This window comes from Geotrypetes seraphini, chromosome 4 (genome assembly GCF_902459505.1).
Source record: "Geotrypetes seraphini chromosome 4, aGeoSer1.1, whole genome shotgun sequence".
NCBI classification, from domain to species: domain Eukaryota; kingdom Metazoa; phylum Chordata; class Amphibia; order Gymnophiona; family Dermophiidae; genus Geotrypetes; species Geotrypetes seraphini.
In genome coordinates, this window is record NC_047087.1 from 325,240,698 (window position 1) to 325,266,452 (window position 25,755).

Here is a 25,755-nt window from a genome sequence, read left to right on the forward strand (position 1 = left end):
TTTATTTCTGCCAGTCCATAGGTGTAAAAATGTTGAAGAGCACTAGTTTAGATTTCAGCCCCTTAATGTGATTGAGTTCGACACTCCTGTCCTAGGACATGGAATCCAGAAAGGCTGTAACAGAACTTTGGATGTGCAAATTTGAGTGTCCCTTTAAGAATCCAGGGGTAAGTGTATACTGTATAGTTGTGTGCCCAACTTTACAGAATTAGGGAGTAAGTGACCAACATACCTGTTCTTATCACCTACAATTAAAATTTCATGTAATAAGCTGCAGCCTGAATGTTTAACTGTCACAGTTGCCTTTGACAGATCTGAAGCTATTTGTTCAACAGCTGCATAACAGGGCGCTTTAACTTTTAAGTATATTAAAAAAAAATTTGGAACACTTAAAAGAAAAACATCAAAACCAACTTGAGACATAAATAAGACATATTGAAAAGCAGAAGCACAGGTTCTGAATAAAGACAAAGTTTGCAAATGCGCATGCATTTGGAGTAAAAACAGTACTCCCAGTTTGAATTGCCTGTCTTGTAAGGATGCAGATCAAGAAACCTAGTCTCAGTGAGAAGGCAGCTAAATCTGAAGGAATATGTGCACGACAGTCTCCTAAACAAAGCACATTGCTACGATTGGGGCTCAGAATATTTGCACATCGATCTGTTAGTAACCAGTTTCCTCGTGTTCATTTTTCTGCTGGGTCCGATCTACAAGGAAGCAAAGGTGTGAAAAGTTTAGTAAAATCAGACGTGAAGAACTGAGCAATTCTCAATGATCTGCCCTTATTATTGGGGGGGGGGGGGGTGGAGTGAGGCACGGGCGAATCTCTGCCGTGTGCTTTTTGTGCATTGGACTGCACGAGAGTCCGAGCGATTAGTGGTCCGGATCAAAGAAACCTCAGCTTAGAAGAGCGGCCGAGCCAGAGACGGCGCGAGATGCCGGAAGTAGACGTCACTTGAAGCTCAGCTTCCGCTTGTCCCGAAATCGCCAGAATGAGCGCTGAGATGCGACCGACTCGGCTTCCTCCAGCGGAACCAGCTTTCCTCCCCTCTCGACTCGGCACCAAGGCCTAGTGAGTGTTGGAGGTCGCGAGCACTGCGCACGAGGCAGGCGGAAGTCGCGTGGCGCGCAAGCTTTCCGTCCTCGCGACTCGGACACATGCCATAGCCTTCTTGGGCGCTTCGCATTTACTTTCTCATCTACATTTCCACTAGGGTTAAAAAAGGAGGACAGATTGAGGCATCTGGCTCTAGCGAATGACACGGGGACAAATTTTCCCCGTTCCCGCGGGAACTCATTTCCCGTCCCGTTCCTGCCAGCTCCGTCTTCATCTGCACAAACTTTAAAATCATAAGTCCAGGCTTGTGCGGTTAAGGCAGAGCTTACAGGAATTTGGCCCCGTATCATGCTCTAGAAGCGCCGAGGACGGATTGAGGCTTCCAGCTTTAACAATGGAAGGACAGTGGAACCTTGATTTACGAGCATAATTCGTTCCAGAAGTATGCTCCTAAACCAAATTGTTCCTGTATCAAAGCGAGTTTCCCCATAGGAAGTAAGGGAAACTCACTTTCATTCGTTCCACCTCCTCCTCCCCCCCCCCAGGCTACTGGCGCTGCTCCATCCCCTCCCCCTTGAGGCCACCAACGCTGCTCCATACCCCCCACCATGCGATCCAGCATCCCCCCCCCCCCAAGCACCGCAATGACATCGCTTACCCCGATTGGGCACCAGCACCAATGCATAGTGCTTGAAGATCCTCCCTCTTCTGGGCTGGGCAGTGTGACGGAGATCCTGCCTCTTCCCTGTGCTGGGCTGGACTGGGCTTTGAGCATTTGCGCATGCTCAAAGCCTTCTGGTCTCGCTCTCTCCAAGATTTAGAATCTCGGAGAGAATGAGACCAGAAGGCTTTGAGCATGTGCAAATGCTCAAAGCCCTGTCCAGCACAGGGAAGATGGAGGATCTCCGTCGCATCGCCCAGCCCAGCCCAGCCCAGGTCAGAAGCACCAGCACCAATGCACAGGAGGTGCCGGTGCCCGAAGATCCTCCATCTTCGGGCACCGGCACCTCCTGTGCATTGGTGCTGGTGCCGGTGCCCAATCGGAGTAAGCGATGCCGTTGCGGTGCTCGGGGGGATGTAGGATCGCGGGGGGGGGAGACACGATGCGAACGGGGGGATGCCGGATCGCTGGGGGGGATGCTCATAAACCGAGTCAAACTCGGTTTCCGAGGTGCCGATTTTGCAAATGTTTTGCTCGTCTTGCTAAACACTCGCAAACTGGTGCACTTGTAAACCAAGGTTTGACTGTACAAAGTTAACCAGATGTTTCAATCTGTCCTCCATTTTATGACGCCATATGATAACCCTAGTTGACAGAGGACCCTAGAATCTCTCATCCAGGAAAGATAACCTGACCATTTATTTTTTTCATCAAAACAGGACATCTATTAATTGTCAATCCCGCCCCCCCCATGTCTTCCATTCATTTTTTCATGTACACATAATATCTTATTAATTCATAATGGTAACCATGAATTTAAAAAAACCCCACAAAGCACACTATATGCAGAGAAAAGGTTAATTATCATTTATATTTAGGGGTTTTTCAAAGATGTCAAGGCAGATGACTTTAAAATATGCAATGTCACCTCAGTAACTATAGAAAAATAGACAAATATAGTGCAAAATATAGACAGCAGATATAAATTCTTAAAACTGACACATTTTGATCACTAAATTGAAAATAAAATCATTTTTCTTACCTTTGCTGTCTGATGATTTCATGAGTCTCTGGTTGCGTTTCCTTCTGACTGTGCATCCTTTCTTTCAGCACTCAGGCCCAACAATTGTCCCTTTCTAGTCCCTCCCTCTTTCCTTCCTATGTTCTTAGTGCCCCTCCTGTGTCCTTAGTGCCCCTAGTTCCTCCTTCCCATATCCTATGTCCCCCTCATTGCCTTCCAGCCTGTCCTACCCCCCTCCCCCTAAGCCTACCTATCTGCCATGCCAAAGCCTGCCTGCCTACCTACCTCCCTGCCATGCTAAAGCCTACCTCCCTCCCTGCTGCGCCGATTCAACCCCCCCCCCCTCCCCAGGTCTGTCGCAGCCGCTGCTTCTTGCCGCCCAGAAGCCTTCTTCCCGACGTCAATTCTGACATTGGAGAGGAAGCTCCGGGCCAGCCAATTTCTGCCTGGCTGGCCCAGAACTTCCTCTCTGATGTCAGAATTGACGTTGGGAAGAAAGCTTCTGGGCGGCAAGAAGCAGCAGCTGCGGCAGACTGGGGGGGGTTGAATCGGCGCTGGAGGGAGGGAGGTAGGCTTTAGCGCGGCAGGGAGGGGAAGCGATTTCCGGTCCATTGTCCCCGTGCACTGCTTCAGGACGCTGTCCCTGAAAACGGGACATTTCGGTGTCCCGAAGCAGTGGGTCTGGACAACAAGACGGTCCCATTGAAAACAGGACGTATGGTCACCTTAAGGAAAGAAGGATATTCCCGAGTCCAGTACCAAATGAGATGCTAACATATTAGAGTAGGGAGTTTCCAACTGAAATCAAATAGTCTCTGAAAAATGGGATGCTCTTGTACTAATTAAAAGGGAAAGGACAAGCAAGGAGTGCCCAGCCATACTCTTATCATATGTATAGTAAGAATAAATTGCTTACCTGGCACCAAGAAGGAGATTATATCACTGAACAATCTCCACATGTCTGATTCTAAGTCTCAGGATACCAGCCCTGGAAGACAGAAATTCACAAAGCAGATTCTCCGTCCGGCTTGCCAGACTTTCTGCTGTATCTATAGTTACAATACCAATTTTATTAAACATACCGTATAAATGGTGTTCGAATTATAATATTACACTTAATTATCTCATCTACTACCGTGTTTCCCCACCAAAATAAGATAGTGTCATATTAATTTTGGGTCCAAAAAATGCATTAGAGTTTATTTTCGGAGGATGTCATATTTTTTTCATGTACAACAATCATCTCTCCCTCTCTTCCCCCCCAATTCTTCCTCTTTCTCCCCCTCTGCCATGTACAGCATCTTTCCTCCCCTCTCACACATCCCCTTGTGCAGCATCTTTCTATCCCTCCCTCCCATCCCCCTGTGCACAGAACCCCACCGACCCTCCTACTGTGAGACCGACATTCCTCCATTCTGAGGCCTCCAAAAACAGCGGCAGAGGGAAGGCCGACGGGGAAGGCCATGAAGCAGATCGTTCAGAGTGCTGCCACAGCTGCTGCTGTTTTTGGAGGCCTTGGAGGTACGGTATGTCAGTCTCATGGTTTGAGGGTCGGTGGGGTTTTGCAGAAGGATGGGGAGGGAGGGATAGAAAGATGCTGCACATGGAGGGTGGGGGGGGTGGGGAGAAAGTGCTGCCACTGGCAAATCGGGTAGCACTAGTGTCAGAGATGGAGTCAGGGAGTGTCAGGGACATTCAGGAGGGGCTTCAGGGGTCGATCTTAACTAGGGCTTATTTTTACGATAGGGCTTTTCTTAGGAGCTATGGCTTATTTTGGGGGAAACATGGTATATAAACAACATAACACTCCATTTGTATACCGCAAACACCTCACAGTTCTATGCAGTTAAGATAAAAAGAACTGTGTATTCACATAAAATTACAAAATATCAATAGAAACATACATTACTTCCACATTATTCCCCCCCCAAATTGCTTAAATAAATGAGTTTTTAACATTTTCCTATAATGATTATAAGATAAGATGAAATTGCGTCTGTAGTACCTGAAGATTGGAGGGTGGCCAATATTATGCAGATTTTTTAAAAGGGTTCCATGGAGATCCGGGAAATTACAGATCGGTAAGCCTGACTTCAGTACCGGGCAAAATGATGGAAACAATTATAAAAAATAAAATTGTAGAACATGTAGACAAACATGATTTAATGAGACACAGCATGGGTTCAGCCGAGGGAGATCTTTTCTCACCAATTTGCTTGACTTCTTTGAAGGTGTGAATAAACATGTGGATAAAGGTGAGCTGGTTGATATAGTGTATCTATCTAGATTTTCAGAAAGCTTTTGACAAAGTTCCTCATGAGAGGCTCCTGAGACAGTTAAAGAGTCATGGGATAGGTGGCAAAGATCAGTTGTGGATTAGGAATTGGTTATTGGATAGAAAACAGAGGATAAAGTTAAATGGTAATTTTTCTCAATGGAGGAAAATAGACAGTGCAGTGGCACAGGAATCTGTAATGGAACCGGTGCTATTTAACTTATTTATAAATGATCTGGACATTTGAAAGGACAAGTGAGGTGATTAAATTTGCAGATGATGCTAAACGGTTCAAAGTTATTAAAATGCATGCGGATTGTGAAACATTTCAGGCAGACCTTAGGAAATTGGAAGACTAGACGTCTAGGTGGCAGATGAAATTTAATGTGGACAAATGCAAAGTGATGCATATTGGGAAGAATAACCCAAATCACAGTTACCGGATGCTAGGGTCCACCTTGGTGGTTAGTGCCCAAGAAAGGGATTTCCTTATCTTTTTTCTTTTTGTTTCTCAATCCGTATAGAGGTCTAATTAAGAGTTAAAAGATGTTGTTCAATTCTATTATCTAACCCAAGCTTATGTTTACTAATATATAATTATAGCAATTATTGCTAATTTTGTTTAATATTACCTTTGAGTTAGGGACTTTTACTTTATTTCTACACTCTGATTTTCTGTAACAAGAGGATTCTTGTGTATTTGTTTGAAAAAACAAATAATAATAAAAAAGGAGGATTGCGAAGATCTACAACGTGACATAAACACGCTCAAAAAATGGGCCGCATCATGGAAAATGAGGGTCAACATGGATAAGTGTAAGATGATTCATATTGGTAACAAAAATCTTATACACGAATGCAGGATGTCAGGGGCGGTACTTGGAAAGACCCCCCAGGAAAGAGACTTGGGAGTACTGGTCGACAAGTTGATGAAGCCATCTGCGCAATGTGCGGTGTCGGCGAAAAGGGCAAACAGAATGCTAGGAATGATTAAGAAGGGGATCACGAACAGATCGGAGAAGGTTATCATTTCACTGTACCAGGCCATGGTACGCCCTTACCTGGAATACTGCGGCTAACACTGGTCACAGTACATGAAGAAGGACATGGTAATACTCGAAAGGGTCCAGAGAAGAGCAACTAAAATGGTTAAGGTGCTGGAGAAGTTGCCGTATAGCGAGAGAGTAGAGAAACTGTGCCTCTTCTCCCTTCAAAAGAGGAGACTGAGAGGGGACATGATCGAAACATTCAAGATACTGAAGAGAATAGACTTAGTAGATAAAGACAAGTTGTTCACCCTCTCCAAGGTAGGGGGAGAACGAGAGGGCTCTCTCTAAAGTTAAAAGGGGATAGATTCCATATAAACGTAAGGAAGTTCTTCACCCAGAGAGTAGTGGAAAACTGGAACACTCTTCCGGAGACTGTTATAGGAGAAAACACCCTCCAGGGATTCAAGACAAAGTTAAACAAGTTCCTGCTGAACCGGAACGTATGCAGGTAGGGCTGGTTTCAGGGCACTGGTCTTTGACCTAGGGGCCGCCACAGGAACGGACTGCTGGGCACGATGGACCACTGGTCTGACCCAGCAGCGGCAATTCTTATGTTCCTATGTCAGTCAGCAGAGCTTCCAGAACTTCCCTAAGTTCCTTCAGCACCCTCAGATGTACACCATCCGGCCCCATCGATTTGTCTAGCTTTATTTTAGCTAGCTCCTCATGAACACAACCCTCTGAAAATCGATCCGTGTCTATTACTCGTCCATCCCTATTCACGTTTGTCTCTCGCTCCTGGTACTTCAACCGTGAACACAGAACAGAAATATCGGTTAAACAATTCGGCCTTTTCTTTATCAGCTTCTACATATTCCTCCCTTCACCTTTGAGTCTCACAATGCCACTTTTGCACTTCTTATCACTAATATATCGAAAAAAAATGTCTTGTTTCCCCATTTTACCATTTCAGCTATTTTTTAATTTCATTTGCTTCTTTGCTTTCCTGACTACATGACCATCCTCTCTTAACTTTTCCAGATATTTTTGACTGTCTTCCTCTTTCTGTGATTTTTTTATAGTTTATGAAAGCTAACCTCTTATTCCTTACCTTCTCAGTTACTACTTTTGAGAACCAAAGTGGCCTTCTTTTCCTCTTACTTTTACTTACTTGTTACCCTTACAATCGCTCCTTTCAGTTTTTCCCACAGCATTTCCACTCCTTCCAGATGTTCCCATCCAGACAATAATTCCTTGACGTAAACCCCCATCTGAACAAAGTTAGTTTTTTAAAAGTCAAGAACCTTTGCTTTTGGATGAGTCCTCTCTATACCCATCCTAATATTAAACCGTACCATGCAGTGATCACTGGATGCCAGATGATCACCCACTGTAACCTCAGAAACACTTTTCCCATTTGTAAGCACTAAGTAGGTATCCACATTCCCTGCCTGCTAAAATTCCCTCTTCATAATTGTATCCTGATATCCGCTGGTGTCCGACTATTTTCAATTGTAAGATGTAAAATAGTTAATTTCTTATAATTCAACCTATGTATAATTTTCCTTTCAACTACCTTGTATTCATCTACTGTAATTTGCTGATTGTACAGCTCTTCTTCTTTGTGAACCGCCTAGAAGTCGCAAGATTGTGGCGGTATAGAAAAATTAAGTTATTATTATTATTATTATAATGAAGTCTAGTATGACCCCATCCTGTGTGGGTTCTATTACCAACTGCTGGAACAGTTCTCCTTGTAGAAAATCCAGAATCTCCCTACTTCTAAAAGACACCGCAATAGGGATACCCCAATCAACATCCGGCAAGTTAAAATCACCTATTAGTAATACTTCCACGTTTTCACATATATTCTGAATGTCTACTATTAAATCTCTACTTCTGTCTATGAAAGAGGCCTGTATATAATAATAATAATAATAATTTATTTCTTGTATACCGCTATACTAAAAGTTCGATGCGGTTCACAACAAAGGATACATACAGCCAATATTTAAAATGCAGTGCTTCAGCACTGAGTCCCTCCTAGTTTCCCTAATTTCAAAGGTTCAACAACCACATTCTCGTTACAAATTCGCTGTTCTTTTACAATTCGATCTCTGCAGCTTTCAATGTCATCCACCATGACATACTACTTTATCAACTTTCCGAGATAGGAATTGACTCCTCTGTCCTAAAGTGGTTCTCAAACTTCCTTCGCTCTCGCTCCTACACTGTCAACACAAATGGCACCTTGTCCGTACCTTGAACACCATCTTGCGGTGTCCCTCAGGGATCACCCCTATCCCCTATTCTCTTTAACATTTACATGTTCTCCCTGAAGCTCCTCCAACTTTCTCCCCTTGAAACAATCTACACATACGCTGATGACATCCTTGTCCTCCTTGAAACAGACCAGAACCTCACCAACCTCCACGAGAACATTACATCTTGCATAATGAGACTCCACTCCTGGTCCCTCTCGGTACAGATGAAACTAAATGAATCAAAAACAAAATTACTCTGGCTTGGCCCAAAGTTAGAACACCTGCCCACCATCTTCGCACTACCCACAGGCGCTGCTCTGCACCTTGAGTTCTCAAGTAAGGTTCTTAGCATCACTATTGATTCTTCTCTCTCCCTCAACGACCACCTCAACTCCTTGGCAAAATCATGCTTTTTCAGCCTCCACATGCTGAGGAAAGTAAGATCCTACTTTTGCCAAAAACATTTCGCCGTCCTCGTCCAATCCATCATCCTCTCCAAACTTGACTACTGCAATCCCATTTTCTTATGCCTAACAAAAAAAAGTCTTCAAAGACTCCAGCTTATCCAGAATACTACAGCCAAGTTGATCTTTGCAAAACGCAAATCTGACCATGTCTCCCCACTCCTGTCCAATCTTCGCTGGCTCCCAGTGATTTCCAGAATCCATTTCAAATGCTCCTGCCTGGCTTTTAAGATCATTCACGGCATCCTTCCTCCCCTAATCATAGAAACATAGAAACATAGAAATAGACGGCAGATAAGGGCCCACGGCCCATCTAGTCTGCCCACCTTAATGTCCCTCCCCTACCTTTGCCCTGTGAATAGATCCCATGTGCCGATCCCATTTGGCCTTAAAATCAGGCACGCTGCTGGCCTCAATCACCTGTAGTGGAAGACTATTCCAGCGATCAACCACTCTTTCAGTGAAAAAGAATTTCCTGGTGTCACCTCGTAGTTTCCCGCCCCTGATTTTCAACGGATGCCCTCTTGTTGTTGTGGGACCCTTGAAAAAGAAGATATCTTCCTCCGCCTCGATGCAGCCCGTAAGATACTTGAACGTCTCGATCATGTCCCCCCTCTCTCTGCGCTCCTCGAGCGAGTAGAGCTGTAATTTGTCAAGCCGTTTTTCGTATGGTAGATCCTTGAGTCCCGAGACCATCCGGGTGGCCATTCTTTGCACTGACTCCAGTCTCAGCACATCCTTGCGATAATGCGGCCTCCAGAATTGCACACAGTATTCCAGGTGGGGCCTCACCATGGATCTATACAATGGCATAATGACTTCCGCCTTACGACTGACGAAACCCCTTCGTATGCAGCCCATGATTTGTCTTGCCTTGGACGAAGCCTGCTCCACTTGATTGGCAGACTTCATGTCCTCACTGACGATTACCCCCAAGTCTCGTTCTGCTACCGTTTTTGCTAGGATCTCGCCATTAAGGGTATAAGACTTGCATGGATTCTGGCTGTCCAGGTGCATAACTTTGCATTTTTTGGCATTGAAGTTGAGTTGCCATGTCCTAGACCATCGCTCCAGTAGGAGTAGGTCGTGCATCATGTTGTCGGGCACTGAATCTTCGTCTGTTGTGCATTTGCCCACTACATTACGCAGTTTGGCGTCATCGGCGAATAATGTTATCCTTTAACTCCTCGAGTCCTGACTCCACCAGACCCGCCCAAAGATATAAACTATCCTTCCCCTCTCTACGCGGTATTCTCTATGCAGGTAAACTGAGAAAATCTATTCTCTTCAAAATCACAGGCCTCTGGAACGACCTTACTATCCCGTTGCGGAACCTGGGCTCTCTCCAACTATTCCGCAAGCAACTGAAAACTTGGCTCTTCTCTAACTTGTAATTCTATTTTCCCCCTTACTCTTCCATTCTATATATAAGCTCATGTAAACCTTTTCCTTTCTCTTCTTATATTTTAAGTTCTTGTAAACCGTGCCGAGCTCCACTTCTGTGGAGAGGATGCGGTATATAAACTTAAGGTTTAGTTTAGTTTAGAATAAACAATTGGTATCTAATGCAACATAAAAACAATCAGTAAAAAGGATACATCAGATAAAATCAATAAAAGTTAAGACAGTAGCTCAATTAGCAAGTAAAAAGCTGTTAAAAATCATAATAGATTTGATAATAACATGACTAAGAGGAAAACATATCAAACAGGCGTGTTTTTAGTAATCTAATTTAGAAAACTCTTTCCAGTGAAAGAGTATTGATTTAATAGTTATCATTACTAGGTTTTTCAATAATTGAGTTTTATAAGTATCTAACCCAGCATCTATTCCAGTAATGCCCGATATAACTATTCGATAAGATAAAGGTTCTGACATAGAAAGTATCTTAGAAATAGTTGACCAAACTTTATCCCAATAATCAATCATGTAAGGACCTGTTGAACAACATATTCTCCCAAATGCCCACTGCCAGTTTACATGATCAACAAGCATTCCTCTGTTTACTATCTATTTTAGATATTTTTTAATGGTGTCCATAAAGCTTTGTGCATAAGAAAAAAGATAGATTGCATTATACTAGTCAAATGTAAGGATGATGTAATTGACATCCAAATCTTTTCCCATTGTGTTTCTTCCAACTGGAAGCCTAAATCATGTTCCCAAGTACTTTGCAGGCCCTGTGGTCGTTCACAAGCAGTCAACTGTAAGTTATTTTTTTTTTAACAGTCAGCTCTTGGCTACAGGACCATGTGATCAGTCTTGCTATTGTGTTACTCAATTATGCACATTATCAAATGTGATATAAAAGAAGCTATAAATGTAATAGTCTGAAAGCTAGTTCCGGAGTATATAGACAGGAGATGAGGGCCATTTACACTCCCAGGCACACATATTAACTTTGTTATCATTTTCTTATTAATAAATCTGATATTAAATCATTATATTACAGTCTTTGAGTCTAATCAATTTGTAACTGCAGGCTTAGAATTTTCTCCCTTAGGAGAGGATGCTCAGCCTGGATAGATCCCTCCTGCCCCACTGACCAGATTAAGCAGCTGCCTGGTCACAGTCTACAGGTTGCCCACCCTGCTTTAGTGCAGTTGGTAAACCCATCTCTGCTCAGCCTTTAGTTCACTTTATGCGGGGCTTTCTTCTATTGAAATCTCCCATTAAGCCTTCTACAATGTTATGGGACTTCAATGCCATTTTAACCCATCCGATGAAGTCTTCTTTTGAGCCACAGGATACCTGTCTTGGGAATTACCTGACTTGGAAGGTCCTATTTTTGATGGCAACTACTTCAGCTCATAGTCCTGTGCACTTATGTTAAGGTTCTTACTAAGGTAATGCATATTAACCAGTCAATCATTCTATCAATTTTTCCCCAAGACCTCATGCTCATAAAGGTGAAAGTGCACTGCACAGATTAGACTACAAAAGAGCCTTAGGTCTCTATCTGGGATGGATTAAAGCTCCTAGAAATTCCATAGAAAATACAAACAGGATGGGGACTGCCATTGGCAAATGCATTGTTTCAAACTGGCTGTCAAACTATATTTCTTTACTTATGCCAAACTGTGCTGACTCTAGAAGGTCATGTCACAGCTGATAATGTTAGAGATTTGGCTGCTCAGTAACCCACTTGAGATCAGCTTTCATAGAGGAAATTTGCAGCGCTGTAACATTCACATCCTATTACTGTATGGAATAAGACTTCCAGTATGTCAGGTCGTCATTCAGAATCCCTTTGAGGTCTGGGATTCAGTTCCATCCTTTTAGCACATCTATTTTCTATTCCAGACTGCATTCCATATAATTTAGCAAACATGAACGTGTAACATTTTATTTTATCACTGTTCATTAATCCTTGCCTGTTGCAAGGTATTCTGCATATTCTATAAGCTAATAATGATAAATAATAATAATAACAGTTTATATACCACAGTACCATGAAGTTCTATGTGGTTTACAATAATTTAAAAGGTACAGATTGAGTAGTGCTAGTGGAGTTGAGATTTGGCTAGGACCCTTATAATTATGGCAGGCAGGAAAATATGTGGTGGAGGATTAGCTGTTATTTTTCATGACTCATTAATACTTAGTGATGAACGTGCCTCAGTTAATTCTTCCATTGAGATCTTACAATTCACCCTAAGAGCAAAACCAAAATTGGATGTTCTGCTAATCTATCTTCTACCGCCTATTAATTCTGAAAACCTTTCTTTACTACAATCCCTGCTATTTGATTTTGGATCTTCTTCTACTAATTCCTTGATTTTAGGAGATTTCAATATACATTTGATTTGAACAATACTTATACCAAAGACATTTCTACCCATATTAATCAGATGGACTTTTGTACACTCATAACTCAACCCACACATCAAGCATGTCATACTATCGATATGGCCATAACATCATCAGCTTCAAAAGATAACTACGTTATAGGATCTTCTCTACCAGTTCCTTGGTCAGATCACCACCTAATTTCAATAACCTATCAGTCTTCTACTATTAAAACTACGGCAGTTAGTAAAACAATAAAATATAGAGACTTTAACAAGCTATCATCTAATCTAATTGCTGCAAATTTTCAATTCAATTTTTTGGACCCTGAGTCTAACTCTTTAAATGACCTTCTATCTTTATGGAAGGATTCCACTAAACTCTTATTAGACAAATTAGCACCAATACAAACTAAATGTATCTCGGCCCGAAAATGCTCTAATCCTTGGTTTTCAGCAGAACTTGCTTTAATTAAAAAACAACTGAGGTCTTTGGAGCGTCGTTGGAGAAAAGACAATAATCGATTTAACTTAGAAAAATTTAAAGTACACTCTAATATCTATAAGGAAAAAATAAATCAAGCTAAAAAGAAATATTACTCAGACCAAATTTTAAAAGCCAAAAATGTTTCTACACTATACAATATTCTAAAATCGGCGACTCCCGCTTCCAAAAAACTAGATCAATCTTCTAACCATCTACCGACTGCACAAGAGCTTGCAACTTGTTTTATGGATAAAGTTAAAAACATTAGGGAAAACTTTAGTAAAAATGGATTGACGATGATTGAACAAGATGCCGTAGAATCTTCGTCATTACTATCTGCAAAATGAGCGCAATTTCATCTTCCTTTTATTGAAGAACTTGAATCTCTGATCAAAACGATTAATACAAAGAGTATGCAGACTGAGTCAATCCCCCCTTTTATTCTTAAACGGTACTTTGATATTTTTGGACCCTCAATACTTTTCTGATCAATGAAAGCTTTCAGCACAGCATTATGCCCAGGGATTGGAAAACTTCCATTATTTTCCCTATTGTTAAAGATCACAAAATAAGTATCGAAGAGAAATCAAATTACAGGCCAATTTCAAATATTCCATTTTTGGCAAAACTTACAGAGAAAATAGTATTCAACCAAATATCAAATTTTATAGAACAAACAAATATTTTACACCCAAATCAAACAGGTTTTCGGCAACACCACTCTACTGAACATTCTTTGATTGGTATGACATCATCTATACTCTACCACTTGGATCATCATTCTTCTGTTCTCTTGATTTCGATTGACCTTTCGGCAGCTTTTGATACGATTGATAACAATCTCTTATTGAACAGACTACAATCCATCGGCATTACGGAGCAAGTCCTACTTTGGTTTAGATCTTATTTGGAAAATCGTTCTTCAATAGTTTCCTTTAATGATTCTACCTCTGCTAGTTTATCAGTTACATATGGTATTCCACAAGGCTCTATCCTGTCCCCACTTTTGTTTAATATATTTCTTGTTCCTCTTATGACTCTTTTCCAATCTATTGGCTTCTCCGTATTTGCCTTTGCAGATGATATACAACTTTTGCATCCTCTGGACCCTAATAGTTCATCCAAAATTTCAGCTATCAGTGAGAAATTAAATCAGATTCATTTATGGCTTGATAATAATAGATTATCCCTAAATATCAATAAAACAAATATCTTGCTCTTCCCTTGGAAAGACAATCATAAGCTCGCTGTTCCAATTTCCATCCAAGGGGTTACTCTTAAGCAGATAAATAAGATTCAAATTTTAGGTGTGATATTAGATGAAAATCTAACTTATCATGACCACGTTAGTTATGTGGTTAAAGCTACCTTTTAAAGACTTCGCCAAATTTTTATTTCCAAAATCATTGAATATATTAATTCATTCAATGATTATCTTAAAAATTGATTATTGTAATGCATTATTCAAGGGAATGGCTCAAAAAGAAATTAGAAGATTACAGATAATCCAGAATGCCTCTATCAAATTAATTATGGGAGCAAAGAAGTTTGACCATGTAACTCCTTTACTTCAAAATGCGCATTGGCTTCCGGTCTCCCATCGTATTCAATACAAATTATCTTTACTTACATTTAAATCTCTATTATATAAAACTCCAGCTTTTATTTATAAAGCATTGATACCTTATAATTCTCCCAAATTTCTGAGATCAAACGTCCAACTCTTGTTGGTCATGCCCTCTCTTAAAATTATCAATACTCGTAGGCAATTTATTTTTACTGTTACGGCGCCTCAGACTTGGAATTCACTCCCGCTATACTTAAGAGAGGAGAAGAATTTGGAAAAATTTAAGAGCCAACTTAAGAGCTTTCTTTTTAAAGATGCGTTCAATACTTAATTGAAATGTTAATTTGCTCTTTTGTTTACTTTTATCTTACCTATTTATTTGTCTTTCCATTCCTGTTGTGTTTAACCTTTAATTGTTGACTCTTTCCTTTCCAAGATTGTATTTCTATCCTACCTTCCCTATTGTATTCATGTCTTAACTTAATTAGTATTTTTTTGTAACTTATCCCCTTGTTAATTATGTAGGTCTATTTTATGTATATTTTAGATAATGTATTTTACCAATTTGTACATCGCTTAGAATTTAGAATAGGCGATTAATCAAATAATAAATAAACTTGAAACTTGATGTCAACATGAGTTGTGCAAAGTTCTAAGCAAACGTTTTAAGCAAACTTTAGTATTCCTGTGTGGCTGTGTCAGATGACATCACCCACACTTGCTATAGGTAAGTAACTCTCAAATTTTAAAGGTCCATATGGTTGCATGTCATTGATCTTCATTGATCTTGAATGAGCAATTCTGCTAACCACTTTCTCTCTCCTTTATAGCTGGGATGACGCTTATAAAAGAGAACTAGAAACATTCCAGGACTGTGGGGACTATGGTGAGGTCTGGTAGGTACAGCCAAGTAGGATCTTAGCTTATGCAGTCTCTATGTCTTGGGGAATTTATAGGAAGTAAGATGGGGTTTGTTTTTGCTACATTCTGTATCATCATAATTTGGAAGCTTCCGCCTCCATCTACAGCAACATCAATAGTGAATAATTCCAGCTCACAAGTACCTGGCAGAAACTCAAATAGTACAGTACTCCCCTGATATTCGCTGGGGTTCCGTTCCAGGAACCCCCGCAAATCGTGAAAAACCGCGAATACGGTTTTTTAGTGGGGGAGACTGGAGAGGGCAGCGGGAGAGGCAGGAGAGGGCAGCTGGAGCGCCAGCGAGTGCAGAAAATCACTCGTTGTATGCTCTGACCGCCTCTTCCTGCGCTAAGTCGGGCCTTACCAATGAGGAGCTGTGTGTCAAAGCAGCTCCTGATTGGATAAGGCCCAACTTAGTGCAGGAAGAGGTGGTCGGAGCATACAGCGAGTGATTTCCTGCACTCGCCGGCGCTCCGGCTGCTCTCTCCTGCCTCTCCCGCTGCCCTCTCCTTGTCGGTGGTTCGCGGTCGGAAAATACCGCAAATGACCGGGACCACGAACCACCGACCGTGAACGACCGGGGGAACACTGTATATATCCTTGAAGTTAGGGTTCATTAAAGTGTTTTACTTAGAGCAGCGGTTCTCAACCTGTGGGTCGTGACCCCTTTGGGGTCGAACAGCCCTTTCACAGGGGTCGCCTAAGACCATCGGAAAACACATATTTCCGATGATCTTAGGCAGTGTACTTCAACAACCGGTCCGCAGAAATTTTTTGCCTGTCCATAGGCCCAAGACAGCATTCCTCAGCCGCCGGTCTACAGTGTGATCAATGCAGCGTCTTTGAGCCAGCTCCCTGAGTGCTGTAGTGCACAAAGCCATGGGAAAAGGCTCCTACGCGCAGCCTGCGCCTGAACCGGAAGCCTTCTCTCCAATGTTGCAACGTCAGAGGGAAGGCTTCCAGATGAAGCACGGGATGCGCGCGAGAAGAGCCGCTGCCCACAGCTTTGTGCAATGCAGCACTCAAGGAGCTGGCCCGAAGACGCTGCGTTGATCGCACAGTGGATCGGCCCAAAGATAACACCGGGGGGCAGGCCAGAAGGCAAGGCACATGGAGGGAGAGATACAACAACGGTAGGGGAAATGCTTTTATTTTTTTTATTTAGTGATTGATTTGTCTGTTCAGTAAGAAGTGCATTTGTTTCTTTTCCTCTGGGGTTGTACTGCTTATAGAGTCTTGCATCTTAGGGTTTGTTTGTAAATATTAGGGCTTTTAGTTTTTGGTCCTGCATTTGCATGGAGTTATCTGTTTTCTGGTAGGAATGAATGTTAAAAATCATACAGTGTACTTTGTGTATTTTAATTTTGTGGTTAACCATTATGTGGTGCTGATACAATTATATTGGGTGTATATATGAAAAATGAATGGAAAAATGGTGTTACAATTAGTACTGTTATGGGGGCAAGGTCTGGGGCAGAGATTGAGTGGAGATGGGCACGACTTAGCCCAGTGTTCTTCAACTGCCGGTCCACAAAATAATTATTTTATTTCCGCCAGTCCATAGGTGTCAAAAGGTTGAAGAACACTGGTCTTAGGAACCGAGACACCGCTCCTCTATCCATCTCCAGGCGTGTCCGCCCACATACATTTATTTGTAATTAGAAATAAACATTTCACAATATATAATTACATATTGTTTTTGTGATTAATCACCATGCTTTAATTATGTTCAGTTTGTAACAATGAAAATACATCCTGCATATCAGATATTTACATTACGATTCATAACAGTAGCAAAATTACAGTTATGAAGTAGCAATGAAAATAATTTTATGGTTGGGGTCACCACAACATGAGGAACTGTACTAAATGGTCGCGGCATTAGGAAGGTTGAAACCCACTGACTTAGAGGCTCGTCTAAACTCTAGGGGTTCACTGCCTTTTACACAGCGAGTTCCACTTTCCTTGGGCTCCAAGCTGTGCCTTCCCCAATCAATGATTTAGCAAATAAAATACATTTATAGTTTAACCCTGCACCCACAGAAGAAAGCATATTCATGCAGTAAAATGCTGTCATACACCAACCATACAAACACCCCTAAGCAGAGGCCCTCTTACATACTAAGTCATGGGACTTTTTCTTCCATCTTGCTATCAGTCTCTCTCTTTCCCTTGTACCGTCTCATACTTCCTTCTCATTGATGTCCCCCACTCTTCTCTTTATACCAGGTTCCTTTTTCCTGTTTTGTTGTAATTTCTGTCACTTTCCCTTCTTTCTGTGTTCCAGTCTGCCTCTGCTCTCACTCTTACCAGATATTCTCTGTCTCGATTAAACCACACACTTGCTCTCTCTTCCTTGTGCCTATGTCCTTCTCTTCTTTTTTCCATCTGCCACTTCAGCTACTCTCTGACTCACTACTGCACTTGGTGATACCTATCACCCAAGGAAATGATACACCGGCAGACATGATCTGGAGCTCCTTTCAAGATTTAGAGTGGAACAATTACAACAGACTATATAACAAATACTCTAAATCCTATTGCATTCTGGACTCATGCCCCCCAGAAATCATGAAAGCGGCACCTTTAGTATTTAAACTATCGTTGATGCATTATTTGGCTCATAACCTAAAAACCGGGAAGTTCCTCTCTAATAATGGTCACATAATAATAACCCCAATTCTAAAAAATCGAAAAGAATCTTCAGCTATAATATCCAACTACAGACCAGTAGCATCCATTCCGGTTATTGTAAAAATTATGGAGGGATTGGTACACACCCAACTGATGGATTATCTGGATCAGTTCTCTCTCCTACATGAAATTCAATACGGTTTTAGACAGTTATTCAGTACTGAGACAGTAATTGCGGCTATTTTAGACAATCTGCGCCTACTGTTTAATAAGGGCCTTAATGCCCTGGTTATGCAATTCGATATGAGTTCTGCCTTTGATCTAGTAGACCACGGGAAACTGCTGCAATGCCTAGACGCCATTGGTATCAGGGACAAGGTGCTGAATTGGTTCCATGGCTTTCTTATGTCCCGCACTTGTCAAGTACGTTTTAATTATGAACTTACAGATACCTGGAGCAATCCATCCGGTGTGCCACAAGGGTCTCCGCTATCTCCATTGCTTTTCAACGTCTACATGTCCTCACTAGGCACGCAGCTAACCCAGTTAGGGATAAAACTATTTAGTTATGCAGATGATTTTACGATCATCATCCCATTCGTTAATTCTATCTCTGAAACTATTCCTAAAGCTTCAGAAGCCATAAACGTGATGGAGCACTGGATGACAACCTTTAGGCTCAAACTTAATTCAGAAAAGACAACTTTCTTCGTTGCTTCGCCACATCCACTTGACACCAAATCACCACTATGTATCAATAATCTTAATTACCCTATCCAACCTACCATAAAGATACTAGGTGTAACTTTGGATCAGTGCCTAACCATGAGAGACCAGGTGGACTCCTTGATCAGAAAGAGATTTTTCACTCTCTGGAAACTCAGATCCATTAAAGCTTGTTTTGATACAGCGGCATTCAGAACCCTAGTCCAATCCCTCGTACTGAGTCTACTTGACTACTGTAACATCGCCTGTTTAGCAATTTCCCAAAAGAACATGCAGCGTTTACAATTGATGCAAAATGCAGCGGTCAGACTGATCTTTGGGCTGAGGAAGTTTGACCACGTGACACCCTACTACCGGCAGCTGCTTTGGCTGCCAACGGAGGCACGCGTAAAGTTTAAATTTGCCTGCTTCTGCTTCAAAGCACTACACGGACTTGCCCCTAAATATATAACTGACCTTTTCGTCTTCTCAGCCAACAGACACAAGAGAAGCTCACATTCCAACTTTGTTTCCCCCCCAGTGAGAGGTTGTAAACTGAAAAAACACCATGAACATCTTCTCTCGCACCAAGCAGCATCATGGGGTAAAGACCTAGAACAATTGCTTTCGCCCACTACTTATGAAGAATTTAGGAAACGTCTGAAAACACACCTGTTCTCTCTCCCCTCTATAGCAATTAACTTGTTCTATTGATCACTCTCTCCTCAAAAATGGATTTCCTGTCCTATTAATAATAATAATAATAATAACTTTATTCTTATATACCGCCACAATCTTGCGAATTCTAGGCGGTTCACAATGAAGAAAAACTGTACAGACAGCGAATTACAGAGTATAGCATTGAACATCTTGTGATAGTACAAGGAAAATTACAGGGTTAGTGAATTACACAGTTTCACAGTGAGTAACTTTATACAATCGGCGGAAATTGAGAGCATAAGTAGGATAGGAGAAAGGAGATTGCGCGGTCCATGAGTTACAAGGTGCAAGACTGAAAAGATGATAAAGATAACTTAAGAATGTTGATGAGGAACTAATTTGTTTTCATGGTGCATTAACGGAGGACGGGCACCAGTGGGGGGGAAGTCTGGTTAGGTTATGAATTTCTTAAACAGGGTGGTTTTTAATTCTTTCCTAAAGACACTATAGGATTCTCTGGCAGCATCGGTGAAGTAGCCTAGCCAAGTATGCAGTCTACCTGCTTGGAATTTGAATGTTCTGTCTAAGAAGGTACGATATCTACAGCCTGTGATATTTGGGTAGGTAAAGAGGTTACGGTTTCTGGTAGGTCTGGTAGAGGAGTGGAATTCAAAGTGAGGTAGTAGGTAGCTGGGGGCCAGTCCCCAGATTAGTTTGTAGCAGAGGCAGGAGAATTTGAACAGAATTCTTGCTTCAATTGGTAACCAATGAAGGAGTTTGTAGAATGGACTAACGTGATCGCTTTTCTTTAGTCCGAATATTAAGCGGATGGCCGTATTTTGAACTATTCTCAGTTTTCTCACATTTTTTTTAGGTATCCCCAAGTAGACAATGTTGCAGTAATCCAGGGTGGATAAAATCAGTGACTGAACCAATATTCTGAAGGATAGCGGGTCGAAGTATTTTTTTATGGTTTTCAGTTTCCAAAGGATGAAAAAGCATTTTTTGGTCACTGAGTTTATATGATCGGTCATAGACAAGTGGGTGTCCAGGGTGACTCCCAGTATTTTTATGGTTTTTAGTATTGGGTGATCATGGCCATTTACATGTATTGTAGTTGCGGAGATTTTTTCGTTTGGGCTAGCAAGGAAAATCTTTGTCTTTTCTGCGTTTAGTTTCAGTTTGAAGTTTAAAGTCCATTTTTCTATTTCGGTCATGATGGAGGAGATTTGTTTTGAGTTGGCTGAGGTCACATTTGTTATTGGTATTAATATGGAGATGTCGTCTGCGTATATGTAATAAGTTAGGTTAAGCCTTTGTAATAGGTGACCTAGGGAGGAGATGTATATATTGAACAGGGTGAGAGATAGGGGGGAGCCTTGTGGGACTCCCGAAGGGCTTTTTCAGGGTTTAGAGTAAGTTCCTTCATGGACCACTTGATAAGACCGTTTGGTTAGGAATCCTTGGAACCAGGTCCATACTCTTCCTGATAGTCCCATTTCGTCTAGGCACCTAAGCATTGTTTTGTGGTCCACGAGATCGAAGGCGCTGGAACCTTGATTGAAAAGGTCGTATAGGTGGTTAAGGAGAGAGCCTAGGACTGTCTCAGTACTGAATCCTTTTCTGAACCCTGATTGGTGGTCATTTAGGAGAGAGAACTTATCTAAGTGATTTACCAATTCCAAGTTGACCAGCCCTTCCAGCATTTTGGTGAAGAAGGGGGTGCTCGCTATGGGTCTGTAGTTGGATGCCATTGTGAGTGAGATCTTCTGGTCTTTGGGTATGGGTGTGATTAGGATGTGTCCCATATTTTCCAGATAAGTTCCGTTATTGAGAGAGTATGTTGCCCAGTTAAATAGATCCCTTTTAAATTCTGGTATTGCATCTTGCATGATCTGAGACGGACATTCATCTAGTAGACAATTTGATTTGGAGTATTTGTTGAAGAGTGCAAGGAAGTTGTTCCAATCTGGGGGCTCGAAGTGATTCCAGCTCATGTCGCCACTGGACTCACTATTCTGCGATTTGAGATTGAGTTCGAGATTGGGTGGAGGAGGGGGTATTGAGGCTCTTAAGTCGGTGATTTTTTTCCTAAAGTGGTTGGCTAGGGTGGTGACCGCTGGGATTTGATCATGATGGTTCTGTAATATCTGTGTGGTGTCTGTTATTTTGTTTACTAGTTTGAATAGTTCTTTGCTGTTTGTGTTGGCTGCTCCTATTTTCTGTGCATAACAGTTATAACGCTTTTCTTTGATCAGATTTTTGTAATTTTTCATTTTTTGTTTCCATTTAATTTTATCTTCCACTTTGTCGGTTTTTTGCCATATTCTTTCCAGTTTTCTGAGATCTTGTTTGAGTGCTAATAATTCGGCATCATACCATTCTTTTGATGCCCTTGTGTTCTTTTTGTATGATTGAAGAGGAGCTATTTGATTGAGTGTGTCTTTTGTGAATTTATCCCATCTAGTGGGGAAATCTTGCTCTTCCTCTAGTTTGGGGTGTAGTTCATAATGGGTCCAGAATTCTTTTGGATTGATGATGCTTCTGCTGGTGACTGTTTTTTTCAAACTGGTTTTGTTTATATGTTTTTCTGTTGAGTGTTTCTTTTGCCAACATAATTCAAAATTATAGGTATAGTGATCTGACCATATGCTTTTAACCCAGTTTCCTATATGGTATTGTATTTTTTGTGCGTCGGGGTCTTTGTGGGAAAAAGTGATGATGTCCAGTTGGTGTCCCTTTTCATGTGTTTACTCTTTGTCAGGAATTCCAAAGCCCAGGGTATTTAGGAACAAGTCGATTTCTCTCACTTCCGGTTTTTCCCTTTGCTCTAGGTGAACATTTATGTTTCCCAGAAGTATGTTATATGGGCCTTTTATGGTATTGGACGAAAGGAATTCAAAGAATTCTTCTTTTGCACTTGACCATTTTTTGGGGGGATGTAGAATAGTGTAGCTATTAGATATTCTTCCAGTTCAGGGTTGGTGATCTTACAGGTGATGATTTCCATTTCTTCTGTGATTTTTGAGTCCATTCTGGTGAAGTCAAAGTAGCATTTAAGTATTATCGCTAGTCCCCCTCCTCTTTTCCAGCTTCTAGTTATTGGGACGATTTTGTAGCCCTGCGGTAGCATTTCCTTCATTATGACGTCTGTGTCTGAGATCATCCATGTTTCAGTTAGGAATATGATATCCGGGTTCTTATGTTCAATCCAATCATGTATGATGTGTGCCTTATTTCTCACTGACCGGGCGTTCAGATAGTATCCCTTGAAGTTCCTATATTGTTTGGGAGTGGGGGTTTCAATATGTTTCAGTTGTTTTAAGTTTTTTTTGAATTTGGTCTTGTTTCTGTGTTGTTTGGATGCTTTGTGTATGGTGTTGATTGCGGGGATTTGAAAAGGGCCATTAACCCTCTTTCTTCCTCCCCTCTTAAAGTCAATCAATTTGTATTTTTGCTTAATCTTTGTAAACCGCATAGAACTTCACGGTATTTCGGTATATAAGATGTTATTATTATTATTCAGGTAAGTATTGTACTTAAACCAAAAATAATAATAAAGACCAAACACATAGCTAATTCTTCAGGCTTTTCTTGCACAGAAAGAAAGCACAAGAAGAAAGAAAAAAAAAAAAAAAACACTAATTGCTTCACAGTTACTCACTTCCTTTCATTCAATGCCCATGCATTCTGTCTGGCTATCATAGGGCCAGTAGCTTGTACCTCCATTCCTTCCACACAGTCAGTGATGTGGAAGTCTGAGGTAGGGAAGATTTCTTCCACTTCCTGCATAGGCCAATCTGAAACTGTTGGCTCTGCTGCTTGGCTCCACGGCTCCTGCACTGCCTTCGGCTGTGAGAGTGACTCTCCCTGGTCACTCGCTCCTCCTCCTCCTGCTTGCATCAGTCTGCTCTTAAGCAGCTCAGAGCCAATCCCCTTCAGCCTGTAGTGGGGGATGGGCTTTGGTTCTAAAGCAGCCTTTCTCAGCCTGGGTTTTCTCAGTGCAGCTACATTCCTTCTGGCTTCTCTAGCTGTCCTATAGCCCGGAGGTTGCTGTTGCCAGTCTGCCTGCCTCTGTTCCATACCATTATTGCTCTGATTATAGGGGCAAGAGAGGTCAGCCTCAAGTTGACCCCCAGAATCAACCTGGTCAGCTCTTCTGCACCAGATCTTACCAGAGTCAAAACTAGAGCTGGTGCTGGGTTTGTCACAACACCTGGAATGTGCTTCCAGAGGGTGTGATAGGACAGAGTACGGTTTGGGGGTTCAAGAAGGGATTAGATTATTTCCTGAAGGAAAAGGGTATAGAAGGGTATAGATAGAGGATTACTATACAGGTCCTGGACCTGATGGGCTGCCGCGTGAGCGGACTGCTGGGCGTGATAGACCTCTGGTCTGAACCAGCATAGGCAATGCTTATGTTCTTAATCCACCTATCCCATGACTCTTTAATTGTCTCAGGAGCTTCTCATGAAGAACTTTATCAAAAGCTTTCTGAAAATCTAGATACACTGCGTCTGGCTCACCTTTATCCGCATGTTTATCCACACCTTCAAAGAAACATAGAAACATGATGTCAGATAAAGGCCAAATGGCCCATCTAGTTTGCCCATCTGCAGTAACCAAGCAAATTGGTAAGGCAAGATCTCCCTCGGCTGAACCCATGCTGACTCTGTCTCATTAAATCATGTTTCTCTACTTATACCACAATTTTATTTTTTAGAATTGTTTCCACCATTTTGCCTGGCACTGAAGTCAGGCTTACTGGTCTGTAATTTCCCGGATCTCCCCTAGAACTCTTTTTAAAAATTGGCGTAATATTGGCCACCCTTCAATCTTCAGGTACCACATACAATTTTAGCGACAGGTTACAGATCACTAACAGCAGGTCAGCCTCTTAATAACCTCTTTCACTTCACCTTTTAACCACACCGGCTCTCATTTCCTCTTCTTTGCACCTTTGCTGATACCTGGAATACATCTGCTCTGGGCTTTCTCAGTAGTATTTTAAATAACATGTACGCCTGGTTTACAGTCCTAACCTTTGCAACTGATCCTTTTAGCTTCTTTTTAACTATTTTCCTCATTTTATCATAGTTGCCCTTTTGAAAATTAAACGCCTCTACAGTAAATTTATTTTGCGATGTCACTCCCAATATCGGCTTAAATTTGATCACGTTATGATCACTGTTTCCCAGCTCACCTTTTATCCACATGTTTGATGCAGTAGACCACTCTCTCTTACTTCTCATATTAAATGAATTTGAAGTACAGGGTGTGGTACTACAGTGATTTTCACAGTTCTTAAAAAATAGAACTTATGAAATTTGGAAAGATGACAAGAGATCCCAACAATGGAAGGCCAACTGAAGTGTTCCACAAGGCTCACCCCTATCGCCTGTGCTATTTAACATTTATCTACAAGCACTGGGAAATAACCTACTCTTGATCCAGGATCTTCTCTTAAGCAGATGATATCTTCATTCTTTGTATAGCTAAAGAATCCTTCAATAGTACTGTGAAAGGGTGAAGTTCTTCTCACAAGCCAGCAGAGGGAGCCTGAGCAGTGGAGTGTGTGGAGCTCATTTGCATAAGATCTTGCAAAGGCTGCCAGGAGCTGTCCACTCATCCTGAGTGAAATAGGTTGCTGAAAAGGACACTTCCAGTGCAGTAAGCTGAGAAAGGGAGGAGCTTCTTCAGGAGCCTGGGTGACCTGTGGGAGGAGGAATGTTGGCTTCAGCCTAACTCCTAGTAAGCTCAATACTGGCCAATGCTGACAGGGGCTCCGGTGCAGTACAGGAGCTGCCTGGTGCTGACAGGGGGCATGGTGCAGCAGAGAGAGCTTGGATGAACTGGAACAACCTCAAGCTTGACGACCAGCAGAGGACCCAGTGAGAGAGTGTCTGAGGGACCCAGAGAGTCCTCAGATGGAAAGTGCCTCAGGGACCTGTCCTCAGGGAATGACCGGTGACCAGAGGGTCTGAGGAGAGACCAGAATACCAGTGGAGCCCTAGCTGTCTATGGCTGGGACTAGTGAGGAAGACTGGTGGTGACCAGATGTTGAGTAAAGTAGCCAGAGGGCCCAGTATAGCTAGGTGACCAGGAAAGTACCCCAGACTTGACAACCAACAGAGGGACCAGTGGGGACTCGAAAGGCCAGGGAGCAAGGGACCAGTGGTGGCCCCACAAACAGCTGGAAGAGCTGTGGAGAGTTTGAGGTACAAGGGCTGAGGAAACTGGTGAGCAACTGGCAGAGGGACAA

General features: G+C 42.0%; 1 protein-coding gene across 3 annotated transcripts in view; it reads left to right on the top strand.

The window, feature by feature from the left end:
* Window positions 1-917: 917 nt before the first annotated feature.
* EEF1AKMT2 (EEF1A lysine methyltransferase 2) overlaps window positions 918-25,755 on the top strand; it is a 117,481-nt gene continuing 92,643 nt past the window's right edge. For 2 of the 3 annotated variants that reach the window (XR_004539299.1, XM_033943015.1), the window contains exons 1-2: window positions 918-1,072; window positions 15,404-15,469. Coding sequence is in view for 1 of the 3 variants with exons in the window: in XM_033943015.1 (XP_033798906.1) it covers window positions 993-1,072; window positions 15,404-15,469 (146 nt within the window). In the remaining 2 variants the exon portion in view is untranslated. The remainder of the gene's footprint in view (window positions 1,073-15,403; window positions 15,470-25,755) is intronic. The other variant, XM_033943016.1, reaches the window with a different exon arrangement.